Below are 19,851 nucleotides of genomic sequence, written 5' to 3' on the forward strand. Positions count from 1 at the left end.
TATGACCCATGAATGGGATGGGGTAGGCTGCAGTTGGTCATTTGGGAGGGATTAGAGTGGAGGGAAAAGTGTACTAGTGTAGTGACATTTCACATTAAGGTCATTTCAAAAGAGGAAGAGGGCACAATGATGTTGGCTGCTCAGCAAATAATCTGTCTGGTTTCTGTGGACTGACAAGTTAGAAATGCCGACTATTTATTTATTCACTAAAGCTAATATTAAAAATGTAAATATTTCTTCCTATAAAGTTAGATGTATTATACTTGAGGAGACACAAAAATGACAGCATTTAGAAACTGGTAACTTGTTTTATACCTTATCACAGCAGAGATTCTTCATGATAACATAAGCTATTTATATAATCCTAAGGTTGTTTAAGAAAATTGGCAAAATCAGGAATGACTATTTTCCCTGGGCTAAACTTAATTGATCATTTTTAAATGACATAAAAGTTTCAGGAAACCAATATATAAAAGATCAAAGAGTTATAGTCATCCCTCAGTATTTTCAGGGAACTTGTTCCAGGACACTGCAGATACCAAAATTAGAAGATATTCAAGTCCCTGACATAAAATGGTGTAGTATTTGCACATAACCTATGCATATCCTCTCCTATATTTTAAATCATCCCTAGATTACTTATAATACCAAACACAATGTAAATATGTTATGCTATATTATTTAGGGCATGATGACAAGAAAAAGTGTGTACATGTTCAGTAAAGACACAGCCGTTGTAGGCCTAATGTTTATTTTCAATCTGTGATTGGTTGAATCTGTGTATGTGGAACCTGCGGATACTGATGGCCAACGGTATTTTATTATCTTTCATTCTGTACCCAAAGGCAATATTCTGTTTGCTAGTGCATGTTTTTTTTTCTTTCAAGAATCTAACGAGTTCAGAAATGCTGCTCATTTCTCTTGGGGGTGTTACCAAAATGCCAGGGGTTCGGTTTAGGTCCTGTTGCTCGCTACACAGAAAACCAATCACTGAAAGAAGGAGTATTGACAGGGAAGAAGGCTTTAACTGGGTGCCGCAGCCAACGAGACGGGAAATTTGTATCCCTCTCCCTGACCAGCTAAAATTAGGGGCTTATACGGCAGGGAAAAAATGTAAGTATGTGTGGGAAAACAGGAATTAGGGAGGGGTAAGGAAGAGGAGTTGGTCAACAGGTAGCAAGTGATTGGTTAGGCCAGCGGTTCACAACCTTTTTGGTACCAGGGACCAGTTTTGTGGAAGACAATTTTTCCAGGCATGGGGGTGTGGGGGATGGTTTCAAGATGAAACTGTTCCACCTTAGATCATCAGGCATTGGATTCTCATAAGGAGCATGTGACCTGGACCACTCACATGCCTAATTCACAATAGGGTTCTCACCCCTGGGAGAATCTAATGCTGCCACTGATCTGACAGGAGGTGGAGCTCAGGTGGTAATGCCCACTTGCCCTCCACTCACCTCCTGCCGTCTGCGGGTTCCTAACAGGCCACGGACGGCTACTAGTCTGCAGCCTAAGGACTGGGTACCCCTGGGTAAGGCAGTCATGATGGCTGAGGGGTCTGGTATCATATTGTCCAGATGCAATGATCTGGTAAGTTTCAGTTTCTTGATAGTATCTGGGAGGCCTGATGGTTGGTTTCCTGAGAAAGTAACTCAGATAAGACAAATTTAACTTTCTCAAGTTTTAACAATGGGAGAATCAATTTCTGTGTTTATTCAAAGAAACGATTAATATCAGTTCTATGGGACAATTGGTCCTATTTCAGGATGCATAAGCATCTGCCTGTAACACACAGCCCAACTCAGTGGGAAACATCAGAAAACTACTTCAAAGAAAGTCTTAGTCTTCTTGAAAGGAGTCTTCATCAGCACAACAGCTCACTGCTCTCAGAAGTTTCCTTAGGCTACCTGACTGCCTTCTGTTTGCTTTCATTCATGCATTCATCCACCAAATATTTAACTCAGTACAATTATGTGCAGGTACAACACTAAGGGCATGTGACATTATGGTGAACAAGTCAAGATCATTGCTCTTTTGGTATTTACATTCTAGTGGTGGGAGAAAAACAATAAAAAAAGATACAATTAAATGAACTAGATTTCAGATATTGAAAGGTGATAGCAAATGTGACGAAGGAGAGAAGGGCTAATTTAGACTGGGGAGGGTGTCCCAGCTAAGATCCAAATAATAAGTCATCTGTGAAAAAAGCTGAGGGACAAAGCATTCCAGGCAGAGAAGAGGTCTCAGGGCAGTAAAACGAACTTGAGGTGTTTACAGAAAAGAAAGAAGTGCAACTGGAGTGTGGTGAACAGGGAGAGAATGGTAGGAGATAAGGTTAGAGAAGTAGGCAGGGTCTGGATTTCCTAGGGTCTTATGGGCTATGGCAGCAAGTTTGGAGTTTTGATCATATTTCACTTAACCTGACTATTCTCAGAAGACCTGAATTTGCCTTTTCCTTTATCTCTTACCTTTAACCTTCTAAAGGTTAAAAGTAAAGGCTCTAAAGGCTCTCCATTTTTGTACTTTCCCTAGTTTTCTGCCTTTGCCTTTAATCACATAATTAAATCATGCAATTAGACTGTGCTTTGGCCTGAATCATGTGAGACTGTCTGTTAGTGCATTTGAGATATAATATTGTGCCTATATCTGTATCTGCATCTCTATCTATATTTATATCTATTTACATCTTGGCCAGGACTGGCTGCATAAATTGCAGGGCCCAATACAAAATGAAAATGCAAGGCCCCATGTTAAATAATTATTAAGAATTTTTAGCAGGGCATGGTGGTATGGGCCTGTAATCCCAGCTACTACTCAGGAGGCTGAGGCAGGAAGATCACGTGAACCTGGGAGGCAGAGGTTGCAGTGAGCCAGGATCACGCCATTGCACTCCAGCCTGGGTGACAGAGTGAGACTCCGTCTCAAAAACAAAAAATAATTTCAAGATGCTGACAGTGGAGCATTAAACAAACACAGGGCTTATCTAAGTGGGGTAGGAATCAGGACTTGGAACCAAACTGAGGATCAGCTAAAAAGTTCCTGGATAGAAGCAGCTTTCCAGAAGACATGGCCAACAGTGCGCCACATCAGTTTACTATCGCCATGGCAACACACAGATCTTACCACCCCTTTCCATGGCAATGACCCTATGAACTGGAAGTTACCACACTCATCCTAGAAATTTCTGCATAAACTGTCCCTTAGTTTGCATATAATTAAAAGTGGGTATAACTATGAGTGCAAAACTGCCTCTAAGCTGCTATTCTGGTCACAGTGCCTATGGGGGTAGCCCCATTCTGCAAGAAGCAGTCTCTCTGCTGCTTACTGTACAATGCCACTTCAATAAAAGTTGCTGTTTAACACCACCAGCTTGCCCTGGAATTCTTTTCTGGGCCAAGCCAAGAACCCTCCTGGGCTAAGCCCCAATTTGGGGGCTTGCGTGTCCTACATCATAAGTGAGAGGCCCTTTTAAGAGCAGGGCCTTGTGTGACTGCACAGGTCATATTTTCATGAAGCTGGCCCTGATCTTGATAAACATTACTTGAATTAATAAATGCCTTCTATTGATAAAAGATTTCTGTTTTCCTTTCACATTATCTGTCAATCATATAAACTTAATCAAGAGCTTTTAAACGGAGTAGCTCCTCAAAAAGATGGCACAGAGGCCGCTGCCAGAATATAAGAAACTAGGGTATCAAAACTGACTGAGAGGACTTCAGGGCATTATTGTGCACTAATTGGAAAACAATGATTACCCTGCCTTTTCTTAAGCAAACACCATATATTTGTACTTACTATTTATTCAAATACATTACTCTTATTCTTTTAGATACAAGTATTGTGATAAATAGCTACCAAATAAACAGTTGTGAGTATTGTCAGAATTATTGTTAGGTATTTCACATTGTTAAATGGATTCAGGAGCTTTATCAGGAAAACCACTAGAAAATACAGTTCAGTGACGAACACCATATTAAGACTGAAGTCCCAATTTCCTTAACTTATGTTATGGATTAAAAATACCAAAATTTAAAATAATACATCTTTATAATCCATAGAAAGCCTAAAAATCAATAATCAGATAAGAAAACATTATGTGAATATCAAAATGGCTTACATGAAAAATAACTTATATAACTTACTTTACCTAATATATAAAATTGGACATGATTATCGCTAACCAGAAAGCGTTTACAAGGTTTAACTGTTTATTGCTGAAAAATAATGTTGCAAATTAAAGGTGTCAAATCTGACATGTCAGTCCAGCTCTTGATATTTAAAATGTGTAATTAACACCTCTACCTACAAAACAGGGTTGGATTAGCCCTGCCCTGAGGAGCTCTCATTCCATTCATGGTATAATCCATTATTTGGCATTAGTTATCATAACAATTTATGTATTATTACAAGCACACTCAGACTCATAAAAATTGCAGCCCAGGCTTATGCATTCATTTAAAGCTTTAGAGAAAAAAATATTCATTTCAGCATCTCCCAATGTTGTATTGTTATTGTATCTATGCATATTGACAGACCTTTCATCATCATAAGAACTCCTTGTATCCAGGTTATAACCTCGGTCTCTCACCCCAATCCTACTATGCTCAACTCTGTCTAAGCTGTTTGTTCTAGCTTAGAAATAACTTCAAATATGCCATCTTACAAATAGGCATCTAACCACGTTAATGATGATTTTTACCTGAGACAAAAGTAAAGAAATATTTCCTAACATAGAAAAGAAAGGCTTCAGTGTTTTTGTTGTTGTTTTGTTGTCATCCGTTGCAAAGCTGCTTTCTACAAGATGCAGTAAAAATAGCAAGTTGTAAGGAGTCAGAAAAAATCCGGGCTTAAACTCCAGCTCTGCCACTACCCAACCGATTAGGCTTGGACAAGTTAACTCATCATTCTAAGCCTGCTTCCCCTATCCATGCGCTGAGCTTGGGAAAAGGGTAAGTGAAAGGGCCTATGTGTCTAGAACCAAACTTCCTAACTGGCCTTTCCTCCTTCCTCCTACCCTTTCTAAAATGTCTGGAGCTGAACTTCCTAAATACACTTTTCTCTTTCCTTCTTCCTCGTCACTTTTGTCTTGCTGAGTTTTTGGATGGTGTCCAGTGGGCAGCATATTTAATACTCAGCTTTGGGCTGACATACCAGGCAGAGATGAATTCACTTTTCTAGGGCCAAGCTTTCAGCCACAGTAATTTGCTTACATATGGGGGGAATTGAGCAAGTAAGTACATACACTGAAGATAAAGGTAGCCAGATTTCCTGCTGTTGAACACACATATGCACACTTGTTTATACATACAAATTCTCTAGGGTCTCTCTGCTGAGAAAGGCTAGTAATGAACACTTCTAGTGCTCAGATTTGTTTCTAAATACCACTTTCCACTAAAGAAACCAAAATTCCTGACAGAAAAGGCTGATTCCAAGGCAGGTCAGGAAAATACAAGATAACCATGGCACATTGTTGTGCCAGAAAATAAGGAAGTGATGAAAGAAAGACGGAAACATGTCATAAAGGGGCTTCTATTGGCTAAGTCTAAGAAAATTTGAAATCAGAATTAAAAAATAATAGTAATAAATTGATTAAAATTTGAATTCATGAGTCTATACCAATGTAAACAAATAAACAAGAAATATATGGTATAGCAAGGAAAACTCTACCTTACAGCAAAATGCCAACTAATAAATCTAGAAGGACTGATAACATCAGAAAATTGTCATTTGGCATCCATCACAGTGATAACAGATTCAAACAAGAAGTATCAATGGAGAAATCTGGCAGGAGAAAATACGATGAGAAACAGAATATTTACAGTCTCAAAGCTTCTCCCTACAAAACACAAAGATTCTCCCCACAAAACACACAATGCCTATTAATTTATGAATGTGACATATTTGCTAATTCACCTTGTAACAGAGAAACCTGGCAGACCCAAACTTACAGAAACAGAAGTTAACATCATGAAGCCATGGAATAAATTGAGATCATGTGATGCCTAAGAGGACTCACTGATTGAAGCACAGCATTTCCTCTAAGATATTCCTGTCAAGGGGTCACAAACATGAGGAAACATCAGACAAACCTATATTGAGGCACATTTAATCACGTAACCAGCCTGTATTCCTCAAAAATGTCTCAGTCATGAAAGATAAGGCTGGGTGCGGTGGCTCACGCCTGTAATCCCAGCACTTTGGGAGACCAAGATCACCTAAGGCCAGGAGTTTGAAACCAGCCTGAACAACTCAACAAGATCTTGTCTCTCCAAAAAAAAAAAAAAAAAAGAAAGAAAAAAAAGACAAGAAAAGACTGGCAACTATTCCAGATTGAAGAAGACTGAAGAGGCATGACAACTAAAATCAACGAGTAATCCTGGATTAAATCCTAGATCTAAAATGGAAATGATTGGGACAAATGGGGTAATTTATGTAGAGTCCATGAATAACATGATGTAAAGAATTTAATATATATCCCCCAAAATCCATATGTTCAAGCCCTAACCCCCCAATGTAGCTGTATTTGGATTAGGAAGTTAACTATGGTTGAATGAGGTCATAAGGGTGGGAACCTGATCTCATGGGATTGGTGTCCTTATAAGAGACATAAGAGCTCATTTACTCCAATCTATGTAAGGTCACAGCAAGATGGTAGATGTCACAAGCCAGGGAGACCCCTCACCAGGAAGTGAATCAGTTGATACATTGATCTTTGACTTTCCAGCCTTCAGAACTTTGAGAAACAAGTATTTCTGTTGTTTAAGCAACCAGTCTGTGGTATTTTGCTATTGGTAGTCCAAGCTGACTACATATAGTAATACTGGATAAATATTAACTTACTGATTTTGATGCCTGTTCTGTGGTTTGGAAGGAGAAAGTGTCCTTGTAATAGGAAATAAACAAGTAAGTATGCAGATAAAGACTGAAGAATCTTTATCATTCTCTAATCTTGGTGAAGGGTATACAAGAAATTTGAGTACTATTATGTTGCAGAAATATTTTAAATTGTTTAATATGTTTGTTAATTGGACATTGAACTAAATTATGTTCTACACATTTCATTCAAAATATAAGTAAAAAACCAAAATATTTTAGTTGTCATTCAGAAGTATTTCATAAACCTGAACTGTCATTTCACATTATCATACTAAGATCAGATACGATGCATATTTTCTTTTATTAAAGTAGAAAGCTACAAAGACCAACACCACTTCATTGCTATCAATATCACTGTATATAAGAGTTTCATTTTGCAATTATTATACAAAAAATAAAATACTGGAGTCCAAGATAAAGACTGTATTACTGACATATATTTATACTGCTACCTGGAGCTACAAAGAAGGGGTGCCTGGAGAAAAAGAATGGTGAGCGGAAATGTACTGTTGGTGTCAAGGATTTCGGTCTATGCTGTAAGAAAATTAAACTATGAGAAATCTCATCCTAGAAGAGCTGAGAATCTGGTACAAGAACCAAGGTGCATGCAGATGAAAAAGATTTTCAAACATTGTCATTACACAATATGAATAAATTTGTAGAATCATGGAGACCTGAAATGCCGGAGTATAGAAAGAAGTCAGATTTTATTGGTTCTGCAATTTTCTGGCCCTGTGACCACAAGTTAATCAATTATTCACTCAAGGTGACCATCATCACTCATGTGGATTACTGCAATTGCTTCCTAATTGTTCTACTTCCATTCCTCCCCCTACCTTTAATCCATTCTCCACAAAGTAATCAATATCTTTTCAAAAATGTGAGTCAGATCACATCACTTGTATGCGTCAAACATTCCAATAGCTTCCTATTACTTTTAGAATAAAATCCAAACCCTTGGACATGGCTTAAAAGGCTGGTATTACCAGGCCTTTGTTACCTGTTCTGACCCCATTTCCTACCACCTTCCACTCTGCTATGTTGGGAACACAGTGGCCTTCTTTCTGTTCTTCAATCATTCTATCTCTTTCCTTCCCTTGGGCCTTTGCTTGGCCTGGAATTGTTATTGAGCAGGTAGCTCCTTACCATCGTTCAGGTCTAAACTCAAATGTCACCTCTTCAAAAGGTCCTTACTTTACTACCCCTTCTCATGACTGTCAATCATATTATGTTATTCCATTGTCTTCACTGCACTGATTGTTATCTGAAATTCCCTCATTTCGGTAACTGTTACTTGATTATTTTCTGAGTCCCTCAGTAGAAAGGACACTCCATCACAAAAGTGATCTCCCGACTTGTTCCGTGCTATAGCGCCAGCAAGTCGATTGGTGTCAGGCCCACAGTTGAGAGGGCAATAAATAAATAAAATGTCGAATGACTAGTTAAAATGTCTCAGGCCTCCAAGTTCCTCATCCACATAGTGGGGATAATTATACCTGCTCTGGCCATTAGAAATGGCCACGTAGCAAGCAGAAATACAGCCTAACTTTTAACTAAATTCTTACTATGCCTCAGTCATCATGAAAGTCACGTTATACGAATATTCTCATTTACTGTTCTGATTTCCATTTTACAAGTAAAGACATCAGGTCTTAGAAAGGACAAGTAACTGACCTAAGGGCACAGTGCCATGGTGAGGACCCGGGTAAAAATCCAGAACCGCCTAACCTCAGAACCTGAGCTCTTAACTGCTATTTTATAGTTTCTAGAAAGATGCTTCCTTTTAACACAGTAAAATCCGCTACGCTTTCTGCCCTCCTCGAGTTCGTCCTATGGGACAACTGAAGAAAGCTATCACATCCCCCCACGGGGTTCGTTTCTTTTAGTCTCTCCTTAAATGGCCCTCCTATCCTGGTCACTCTCTCCCGAACGAACCAGCTTGACAGCCTCCCTCCTGCTCCAGCTGTGGTGCTTTCCACCGGGCAAGTTGTAAGGGGCATCAGAGCAGCGGAAGTCGACTGCCCACGGGCTGAGAAAATGCAGGTGTCGTGGGTGTCCATGAAGGCTGCGGTTAACGCAGGAAGGCTTCCTGAGAGAGGTGATCCCTGAACCAAGTCCAGGGCAGTAAGCACAGGAGCCAGCGGCCAGGGGACCCCAGGAGAAAAGACCACGGGAGAGCGTCGCCGGGGCTGCCAGGTGGAGACAAAGGCTGGTGGAGTTTAAATAAAGATCACAGGCACAACTCCAAGTGATGGCAAGCTTGCACGCGGACGGGCGAAACGCATTTTCCTAAACGTTAAGAGACGCTCTGGCGAGAAGCGAAGTGGAACAGTCACAAAGCAAAACGCAAACTTACCAGTAATCTCGCAACCCGGCCTCCGTAGCCCGACTGCAAGCGCTGCCACCTGAGGAGCCTGGTAGCCAAGGCAGCGGCAGGCTCAACCCAGATCTCGCGAGACGGAGCATGCCTCGCGAGATTTCACCTCTCGTCCCTGAGAGGCCGGTGGGGGTTAGTTCAGGGGGTTATGGGAGGACTCTGGCGTCCGGGATGGAGGCGCGTAGCTTTCTGTGGCTGGCGCTGGATCCACCCTGGGTCTCCAACCAGGGCTGCAGAGAGGGTAGAGCCGTTTCTTAGGCCAGAGTGCAGTGGGACAGGAGGTGCCGGGAGAGGACTGAGGTGGCTTGGGACATGGAAGCGCTGCAGCCTTGGAGCCCGGCATCCAGCATTGCAGCCGCCGCGGCGGCATAAGAACTCGAACCCTTTCACGCGCGCGCAGAAGGAGGAGTGGCGGCGGCGGAACAAGACGACCCTCACTTACGTGGCCGCTGTCGCCGTGGGCATGCTTGGGGCGTCCTACGCTGCCGTACCCCTTTATCGGCTGTATTGCCAGGTAGGGGCGGGCGCTGCCCGCAGGGTGGCGCAGACGCGAGAGGTGGGGGTGCAGGACAAATCCCGGGACAAGCCCTTGCTCTGCGGGTCGTAGGTGGAAGAGGTTTCCGATATTATCTACCTAAGAGGAGAGAGGTTAAAAACAGCCACTTAACACCCAAAGTCACCAAAGAAATTGGTGGCAAAACTGCAAGTAGCACCCAGTTCTTCTTAGTGATTGTGCTTATACCATGCTGCAGAGTGAGACTCCCTGATTGCACCTCGCCAAAAAAAGAAAAAAAAAAAAGGTCCGCAGCCTCTAATCGGGTATCTAGCAGTCTGCCTTACCCCGCTGCGCGCACACGCTTTTAAAATGTATATTATTCATACTTTCACTCTGCAAACCACATGTGGTTTATGTGCTAAGGGTAACTCTGGAAATTGGACTACTCGTGTTTTTTGTGCTTCAACTGGGATTAGCAGTTCATCTGTACAAAAGAGGCATGAATTAGGCCTTTGAGGCTCTCTCGCCCCACCCCTGTTAACATACAACTGTAATGTACTTAACCTGGAATTTGTTAAGTACATTGCAGCGGTTCTGGGAGTGTGGAGCCCAGGACCGGCAGCATCAGCATCACCCGGGAACCTGTTAAAAGTGCAAATTCTAGGGCCCGACTCCAGGACTCAGTCAGAAACACGGGGTGGGGCGGGGGGCGGGGGGCGGGGAGAAGAAGGAGAGTGGGACTAGCAATCTATATTTTAGTAAGTCCTGTAGTTGATTTTGAGGCCAAGTTTTGAGAACCACTGGCAAAGACAAGTTTCACGTATTTTAGAGATTTCTCCTTTGTTCTTAGCTAATAATTTGCAGCTTTGGCTGGGCATTAGGATCACCTATGGAGCTTAACGTTAAATACACGTTCCAGGGATCCCCTACCCCAGAGATTCTGGTTAGGAAGTCTAGGGTAGGGACAGGAATTTCGGTTTAAAAATCATGCCACAAGTGATTCAGTAAGTGTTTAAGATAGTGGCTCCCAAAATTCATTGTACAGCAACATTGGGAATTACCTGGACAGCTTCTAAAAATCCACACACATTACCCATTTTATCACAAGGCCGCAGTGGGAACCATGCATCAGTAATTGTCAAGTATGTTTTAGGTGATTCCAACGTGCAGGAAAGTTTGGGAATTATTTTAACACCGTGACTGGTATTCTCAGCTGGAGTTCACTCTTTCCGTGTGTGTGTGTGTGTGTTCACGTTTATTTATTTAAATTTGTAGAGACGAGGTCTCCCTATGTTGCTCAGGCTGGTCTCGACTCCTGGGCTCAAGTGACCCTCCTGCCTTGGCCTCCCAAAGTGCTGGGATTACAGGCGTGAGCCACCATGCCAGCCTGTGGAAATCAATTTACTTTTCTTTTAGATGATGAAGCAGCAGAAGACAAAAGGACTTTTCTTTTCTGGCATAGTCTTCTAATGCCAGCATTTATGTGGGAATGTACAATAGTTGATTTTGAGGATGAGTATAGAATGTGAATTACTTTTCATCAGAGACCAAGCCCAAGCATGAATTCTAAAACTACCAGTTGGTTAAATCATAAGCAGAACTGAATCCAAATCAGCAAATCTAGATCCTTCTCACACCGCCAGGGGCTGGAGGAGAGTGATTTTTGCCTCTCGGGGAACATTTAGCGATGTGTGAAGACATTTTTGGTTGTCACAACATGGAGGTGGGGGTATAGGGTGCTACTGGCATCTAATAGGTAGAGGCTAAGAATGCTACTAAATAACCAACAAAGCACTGCCTCACCCCCAAACAACAAAAAATTATTCAGCCCAAAATGTCCATAGTGCTAAGATTGAGAAACCCTGCCCCAAACTGAAATAACTGATAATATTGTGCGTGAAATGTGCCCACATGCAATCATAGGTCAGGAAGGCAAATGTAATTTGTAATCTGTCAGGTTCTTAGAGCTAGTGGCACAACTAGAATAGAGACCAGGACATCTTTTTAGTGTTTTCTAGTCTTTTTGTCTACTTTATCTAGGCATTGAACTTAGAAATTTGAAGAACCCATATTCAAAGACTATATTGGAATCTTTATTGAGGGAGGACACTTAAAAGTATTTTAAGTGACTTAAATTTTTTAGGAAAAGAAGTTACATCTTAAACATAGCACTCAGGCAGAAGGATAAACAAGGATAAAGGCTTGCCCTCTGATGCATCTTTTAGGGATATATGTAATTCAGTAATGTTGCATGGCAGTCGAATGAAGTTAGTTGACTTGTGTAACAAACAGAGGATGCTAGAACACCGTATCTTGCTGGGAGTCTTCCCCTAGCCTCAAATTTGTTTTTTTGTTTTTTTTTTTCCTAGCATAGTAACAGGCAAATTATCCGGAAATCAGAATTCTGGCAACCTCAAGTATCAGAAGAAAGATGACCTTGGAAGTAAGGGCTTTTTTTTTTTTCTTTTGAGATGGAGTCTTGCTCTGTTGCCCAGGCTGGAGTGCAGTGGTGCGATCTCGGCTCACTGCAACCTCCGCCTCCCGGGTTCAAGCAATTCTCCTGCCTCAGCCTCCCGCGTAGACCTGGGACTACAGGCGCGTGTCACCGCGCCCAGCTAATTTTTTTCTATTTTTAGTAGAGACAGGGTTTCACTGTGTTAGCCAGGATGGTCTCCATCTCCTGACCTCATGATCCGCCCGCCATGGCTTCCTAAAGTGCTGGGTAAGGGCTTTTTTTTAAAGTGATGTCAAGGAAATAACTGTCGTGAATAAAAGAAGTGTCAGACACAAATACTCTTGATGCTCTATGATTATTTCTGTGGCCATAGGGATTAGGTGCTCTGATTAGTGATTTATATAAAAGCTCTACTATACAGAGAAGTACAGAGAAAGATTCAAAAACATTAACCAACATGGGAAAATACCTATGATACCTTAGAAAAGCAGAATGTTAATAAAAGTGAAGCTACAATCTTATTTGAATTATAAAAGCTGTGATATGGAAAAGGACCAGACAGGAATATGGAAAAATTGAATTAAGTATTTTCAGTGGAATTACAAGGTCATGGGTAAATTTTACTTCTATTAATGAAATACTAGCAATAAAGGGAAATGTGTTTTTTATAAATGGCTAAGCTGGAAATTGTGAGTTCGACTATCAGTGATAATAGTTGACTTATCTAGTGAACCTGCTTTTCCCACTCATTTTTGACCATGCCAGGTAACCAAGGAATTGCTGAAAAATAGGAATGACTTTAACAAATACAGGCTCATGACATCCCAAAAGTAGTCAGACTCTTGACACAGTTACAGAAATGGTCAGTTACCATATGTAAACTTGGCTCCAAATGGATTATAAATACTACATTGTTTTTAAACTTTTCTATCAAATAAATAGATCATCAACACTTAAAAGTATTGTTTAACATTTGGTGTCTTTTTCTAGACTACTGGACTTGGAGGATCAGCAGTTGCAGGTCATGCCTCAGACAAGATTGAAAACATGGTGCCTGTTAAAGATCGAATCATTAAAATTAGCTTTAATGCAGATGTGCATGCAAGTCTCCAGTGGAACTTTAGACCTCAGCAAACAGAAATATATGTAAGTGACTAACCAATCATTAAAAGATTACTTTATTAATGTAAATTCCTTTCTTTCATCACTTAAACCATCAGAGGACTACTTTTAACAATGTGATTCTAATAAAACATGGCATTTTCCCTTGTTCCAAACTGACTTTTAGTATCATGTAACTTAAAAGTTAAAGTATAAATTCTGTTACATTAGGTGTAAGGCACTATCAAAAAGTAGTCTATGGGAATAAAAAAATTTATAGTAATGGAACCCGTCAGTATTTTGAAATTAAGTTTAGATGAGTGAAAACATTTGGGAGTAGCAGTAACTGTCAGGCTATATAGCTTCCTGACTTTTCCTCAGGCATAGAAGACATGGGAAAAATGTGGAAAAGCATTGGTTACAATGAGTAGTTTACTGGTTTATATCAAAAGTATCCCTGTCCTTCTAAAAGAAAAAAAATTGAGGGCCTTTGAAATAATAAGTAGTAAATAGTTATGTTATACTCCAGTAAGACTGAGACTATACCTAAATGCTTTCCTAAAATTTTAACCAACTGTAAGAAAGATTTTAACTGAAATCTCATTAATTGAGGATTAGCCAGAGTGAGTTAATTTCAACCCATATTGGAAAAGCCTTATAAATATTTGTGCTTGCCCAGTTTAGTAAACATGACTGAATCTCTTAATAAAGATTTTATAGGTTATGATTAGGAATCTTATCCAATTACATGGTAGTATACAAAGGTATTAGTGGCTGAATTGGTACAAGTGACAGAATATCCTTTGGAAAATTTTTTTAAGCCTTTCTATTTCCTTATTTTCTCCAAACAAAGTATTAACACTTTGTGGCATAATAAAGGTTCTAGTCAGTCAGTTTTATTTTGATTTTAAGGTAAGTTTAATGTTGGTATCTTTTTAAAAAAAATAGTCAATCATGACATTCAGGTATAAGTGTGACAGAAAAGTTGGGCTAGGGCTGTGATATGATTCGCTTGGACACATTTTAAATAATGTAATTTGAAGATTATTCCTTGAAGACCTCAAATATACAAGAGGACAATTCATAACTAATTATGGATATTAGAACATTGGTTCTTCATTGACATATGCAAGTAAGTTTTTAAACTCAGATATGTTTATGGGTAATATTCACAATTTATTTTGCTGAACCCTGCATTAGATTAGGTATTATGGTCTGATGAATAGGCAAAATAATGAGACTAATTTAGCAGGGAAAAGAGGAACTTTGTGAGATTCAAAGTATTGATAATATATATATTCTTTAAAACAGGTGGTGCCAGGAGAGACTGCACTGGCATTTTACAGAGCTAAGAATCCTACTGACAAACCAGTAATTGGAATTTCTACATACAATATTGTTCCATTTGAAGCTGGACAGTATTTCAATAAAATACAGGTACATCAAAGTGTAAACTTTACAGAATATGATAAAGATACATGAAACGGTTTAGTATGAAACAGTGTTTTAGTAGATCTTGTGATTTCTGAAAACGAATTTCTTCTAAACATCAAGCTATTTTTCTTCACTATCTATACCTGCTATGCAGAGATTGAGAACCAAACCAAATGGATATCTGCTTTTAAGATTAGAATTTGTTCCTGATCCTTAAAGCAGAACTCATTGAGATGAAAAGATGCTCTTAATTTATCACAGAACTGTGTATTTAATAGTATGCTTATTAAAATCACGAAGTGTACTGGAATGCTAAGATAAAAGAACTGTATAGTTTCTGTTATGTAATATGAAAATAGAAATGTTATTAAAATCTTTCTGTAATTTCCAGTGCTTCTGTTTTGAAGAACAAAGGCTTAATCCCCAAGAGGAAGTAGATATGCCAGTGTTTTTCTACATTGATCCTGAATTTGCTGAAGATCCAAGAATGATTAAAGTTGATCTTATCACTCTTTCTTACACTTTTTTTGAAGCAAAGGAAGGGCACAAGTTGCCAGTTCCAGGATATAATTCAAGTCAGCAACTAAGTCTTCCTTCAAAATTGTGATTTTTGGGAAAATCGTATATCCTATCTTCTCAAAGGAGAAATATTGTACAATAATATGAAGGCTTATATTTTAAATAATTATTTTTTCTCAACTAATGTATTTCACTTAAAGTTGAGAGAACAAGTTCAGCTTTTATCATAAGAAACCCACATGCCTAGCTAGAATATATGACTGACTATTCAATACCATACTGAAGAGTTTGATAGTATTAAAATAAGCCGCTTTGTTTTTTAAATATGCAGAGGCATAGGTTCAGCTTAATTCTATAATTCCCTTCCAGATTATTAACTCTTCATACTTACAGCAATGAATCTGACAATGTTTTTCAAAAATGTATGCTCAAGGTTATTTGTTTCAAGTCATAGGCTAGAACTTCTGACCATGTTTATTGTGTCTAAAAGAGTTGGTTGCTATTTTCCTTCATTATGAATAGTCAGTATTTTAAAAGCTCAAAGTAGAAGAGGAGTCACTAAGCCCTAACAGCTTGTCCAAAGATTTAAATTCTTATTTCAAATTTGATTTGTCCTTTAATGTTTTATATTCAGAGTTCTGAATAATTACTTTGAAATTGTAGTATCATAAAATTGAAATAAAATACATCTACTAGGCTGTTAGCCAAAGCATCATCATTACAAGTCCATGAATGTTAAAATGTACAGGTGGGATTGTGAAGATTTACTGACATCAAAAGTTCTTCTGGGAACAAACCTTTGTTAAAAAAAAAAAAAGTATTAAATTATTTTAATAGTGATTTATTTGTCATCAAATGTACAACTTATTCTAAATATTTTCATTTTCTGTGTTCTAAATAGAAATATTAAGTTGCAGTAAAAAGAGAAAAAAAGTCTATTTAGCATTACAAAGAATCATATTTAAAGGTTGCCCAATGTAGAGTCTAGTGACCTGTTCAGGACACCTGAAATATAATTAAATGACAATTATCAAGGTTTTAACAATCTATAATTCTAAACCAGAGGATTATAAAGAAGTGCAAATTGACTTTTACATTCAACTTTAGTTAAATGAAGGCACTCAGTATTCTTCCTGAATAATACATTCAGTTTCTCACATTTTATGCTTTCATCTATTCAGAATTATTTCGTAGTAAAATAATCTACTCTTATCACAGCTGTGTGACGAATTCTAAATGTAGGAAGGCCTGTGAAACATATGACACTGCAGTTAAATTGGTTGGCCTAAGGACTAAGTAATTTTTCTTCTGCTGAAGTTTTATGTGAGTATTTGTTCCAAACAAGTTCTGTTGAAATCTCACGCTGTTGTCAGGAATCAGTGTTATCCTGGAACTGTTATTCTTCTATTTAATCTTCATTATAGCAGAAATGTGCCACCATGGCTTTGACATGTTGGTAGGTATTGTCTTCCAGGCTTCAAAGCTGCACAGAGTCTACCTTTTAGAGAGTTGGCACCTTTGATGTGGTAGTGAGCTGATCATCCACTTTCTTCTAAAATAAAGAGAAAAAAATGGCCAGTATTCATCCTGTCCTTCTCTTTCCCCATTCCTTGATAACTCTCTTGTCTTTACTGGGAGGCTGGAGAGTCACAGTCTAGTAGAAGAAAGGTAAGAATGTGCTTCTTCCATAGGGGAGGGTATAAGGGGAATAAATAAGTTTTAGTAGTTCATTGGTGACCATTAAATAGTAAATACATGGGATTAGTAGTGCTGAAAATAGGAAAAACTCAGACCTATTTGGAGGACTAACAGTAAATGGGTCTACTGGTACCGGTTAACAAGTATTAACTGCATATGAAAGACAAATGCCTGATTTCAGTGCTACTCCTATTGCTCATCTATTTTGTTAGCATTAATATTTCTATACCATAAACTACTGTATTCCCAAGCCTTATTATTTATAGACGAGAAAATCACAAAGAATGAATCTCATTAGTGAACAATGGTTCAGCACAATTTGAATGATTCAGGGGAACTCATACTTCAAAGTGTCAGACTCAGATGGCCCTTACAAAATACTAAATATGTAAAGTGATAATTATACTGAAATTATATGGAATATGGAATTAAGTTGTATAAGTTGAAGTCTTTACCTCAGTCACCATCATTTTGAGCTCCTTTATGCTGGTGAGCATCAATTTCTTCATAAATAGCTCTGAAACAAAGCCATCACAGCAAAAGGGTTATGTATCAATTTCAAAGTGCTATTTTGGTTTTTAACTGCCAGCACTGTAATTAAAAATTGAGCTGGTTTTGGAGTTCAGGCATATATGAGTAAAAATAAGTCTCTGCCCTGAAGTGTGTATTCTAGTTTATTTAAATTCTAATGTTGCACTTCATTTTTTCTTTTTTTTTTTTTTTGAGACAGAGTCTCATTCTTTTGTCCAGGCTGGAGTGCAGTGGTGCTTTCTTGGCTCACTGCAACCTCTGTCTCCCAGGTTCAAGTGATTCTCCTGCCTCAGCCTCGAGAGTAGCTGGGGATTACAGGCACACACCACCATGCTCAGCTAATTTTTTTGTATTTTAAGTAGAGACAGGGTTTCACCATGTTGGCCAGGCTGGTCTCAAACTCCTGACCTCAGGTGATCCACCGGCCTCGGCATCCCAAAGTGCTGGGATTACAGGTGTGAGCCACCACACCTGGCCTTATTGTTGCAATTCCTATGTCTCTTAAAAGTATGTATTTTATAGAACCAATTAATTTTTTCTTGTGATTTAAATGAGAAATATGGCTCAAATTTGGACAGATTATGTTTTGCTTAAAAAACTCCTCATTTTCTTCTGGTTTCAAATATTAGGACAAGTGCAGTGGCTCACACCTATAATCCCAGCACTCTGGGAGGCTGAGGTGGGGGGATCGCTTGAGTCCAGGATTTCAAGACCAGTCTGAACAACATGGCAAAATACTATCTCTACAAAAAATATAAAATTTACCATGTGTGGTGGTACACACCTGTAGTCCCAGGTACTCAGGAAGCTGAGGTCGGAGGATCACTGGAGCCTAGGAGGCGGAGATTGCAGTGAGCTGAGATCGTGCCACTGCACTCCAGCCTGGGCTACAGAGCAAGACTTTCGTCTCAAAAAAAAAAAAAAAAAAATTAATCTTCCAGCTTAAACTACGTGATTACCGTCCAGACTCCTCAGCCATCTATAGCTCATCAATGTCATTTCTGTACTTTTTTTATATTGTATTTTTTCAATGACATCCTTCATTTGTTTTTTTCTTTTTTTTTTTTTTTTTTTTTTTTTGAGACAGGGTTTCACTGTCACCCAGGCTGGAGTGCAGTGGTGCAATCATGGCTTATTGCAGCTTCGACCTCCCAGGTTCAAGTGATCCTTCCACTTCAACCTCTCAAAATGTTGGGATTAGAGGCATAAGCCACCACATGCCGGGCCCATTCAATTCTTTATATGTATCTTACATATGTCTGTAGCTGGAAAATATACCTGAAAGCACAACATTCATATACACAGTATAGCAAAACATGGCTGAGGAGAAATCTCAAAAATCACAGCGCTATGAAACCATGATCATCAAATTCATAAGGCCCCAGAATGGTGCTACAATTTTAATGTTTCCCTAAAAAGTTTGGTCTCATCTCCCTCAAAACGATTTCAGTCTTCTTCACTGTCCTCAAACCTCTTACCTCTGGTAGAAACTGCATTCTTAATACATTAAATGTCTTGATATGGAAACTTCCCTCATTTTCCCATCACTAAATCTTCAAGTTTATCTTCATTTGTATTGTCTGTTATTTCTGTGATTCTGTCTATTCCTGGCTTCTGAAGCACTTGACCCATTCAGTTATTCTTCCCTTCCTGAGTCTTCAACCTCTCCTATGCCAGATCCTATTCTTCAACATTCACAGATTCTCCAGCATCTCCCATAGCTCCCATTTTATACAAAGTACAGCCTTTAATTCCATCTCTACTTGTAGTAAATGCCTTAGTATCCTCTAGCTACCAACGCCCCCCCCTTTTTTTTTTTTTGAGATGGAGTTTCACTCTTGTTGCCCACGTTAGAGTGCAATAGTGGGATCTCAGCTCACTGCAACCTCTACCTCCTGGGTTCAAACGATTCTCCTACCTCATCCTCCCGAGTAGTTGGAATTACAGGCACCTGCTACCACGCCTGGCTAATTTTTGTATTTTTAGTAGAGACAGGGTTTTGCCATGTGTGGCCAGGCTGGTCTCAAACTCCTGACTTCAGGCGATCCGCCTGCCTTGGCCTCCCAAAGTGCTGCGATTATAGGCGTGAGCCACCATGCCCGGCCCCAAACCTGTTTTCATCACTGCTTCATATTTAAGTTCTGAGAAGTTATCTGTACTTACTGTCTCTACTTAATCTCTCATGTGCTTTTCAAATGCAGTGAAATTTGGGTTCTGTCTCCATCAGTCCATCAAAGTAGCTTTTACTAAAATCATCAATGATCTCCAATCCATTATCTAGTTTTCAGTTCTCATCTTACTTGTCTGCCCCTAGCACTGTTCTTCACAGTTGTACTCACTCCTTTTTGCTTCCAAATTACATTT

The 19,851-nt window shown here is 39.2% G+C and overlaps 3 protein-coding genes across 19 annotated transcripts in view; 1 reads left to right on the top strand and 2 right to left on the bottom strand.

Moving 5' to 3' along the window:
* The window catches only part of STXBP4 (syntaxin binding protein 4), a 187,693-nt gene extending 178,358 nt beyond the window's left edge, over positions 1-9,335 (bottom strand). For all 8 annotated transcript variants that reach the window (XR_010124586.1, XR_008494944.2, XM_054456389.2 and 5 more), the window contains exon 1: positions 9,233-9,335. The gene's annotated coding sequence lies outside the window, so the exon portion shown is untranslated. The remainder of the gene's footprint in view (positions 1-9,232) is intronic.
* Positions 6,996-16,839, top strand: LOC129016744 (cytochrome c oxidase assembly protein COX11, mitochondrial). Its single transcript, XM_054456404.2, has 4 exons — positions 6,996-9,767; positions 13,195-13,350; positions 14,617-14,742; positions 15,131-16,839. The coding sequence occupies exons 1-4, from the start codon at positions 9,402-9,404 to the stop codon at positions 15,344-15,346; spliced, it is 864 nt and encodes a 287-aa protein (XP_054312379.2). The 5' UTR covers positions 6,996-9,401; the 3' UTR covers positions 15,347-16,839.
* TOM1L1 (target of myb1 like 1 membrane trafficking protein) overlaps positions 16,084-19,851 on the bottom strand; it is a 67,195-nt gene continuing 63,427 nt past the window's right edge. For 6 of the 10 annotated variants that reach the window (XM_054456396.2, XM_054456397.2, XM_063655852.1 and 3 more), the window contains 2 exons: positions 17,412-17,473; positions 16,084-16,810 (listed from right to left, as the gene is read on the bottom strand). In XM_054456396.2, coding sequence (XP_054312371.2) covers positions 17,413-17,473 — 61 coding nt within the window. In that variant the 3' untranslated portion in view covers positions 16,084-16,810; position 17,412. Of the gene's footprint in view, positions 16,811-17,411; positions 17,474-18,271; positions 18,395-19,851 lie in introns of those variants that run through there. The other 4 variants (XM_063655850.1, XM_054456401.2, XM_054456400.2 and 1 more) reach the window with 1 other exon arrangement.

This window comes from Pongo pygmaeus, chromosome 19 (assembly GCF_028885625.2).
Source record: "Pongo pygmaeus isolate AG05252 chromosome 19, NHGRI_mPonPyg2-v2.0_pri, whole genome shotgun sequence".
In the NCBI taxonomy this organism is placed as follows: Eukaryota; Metazoa; Chordata; class Mammalia; order Primates; family Hominidae; genus Pongo; species Pongo pygmaeus.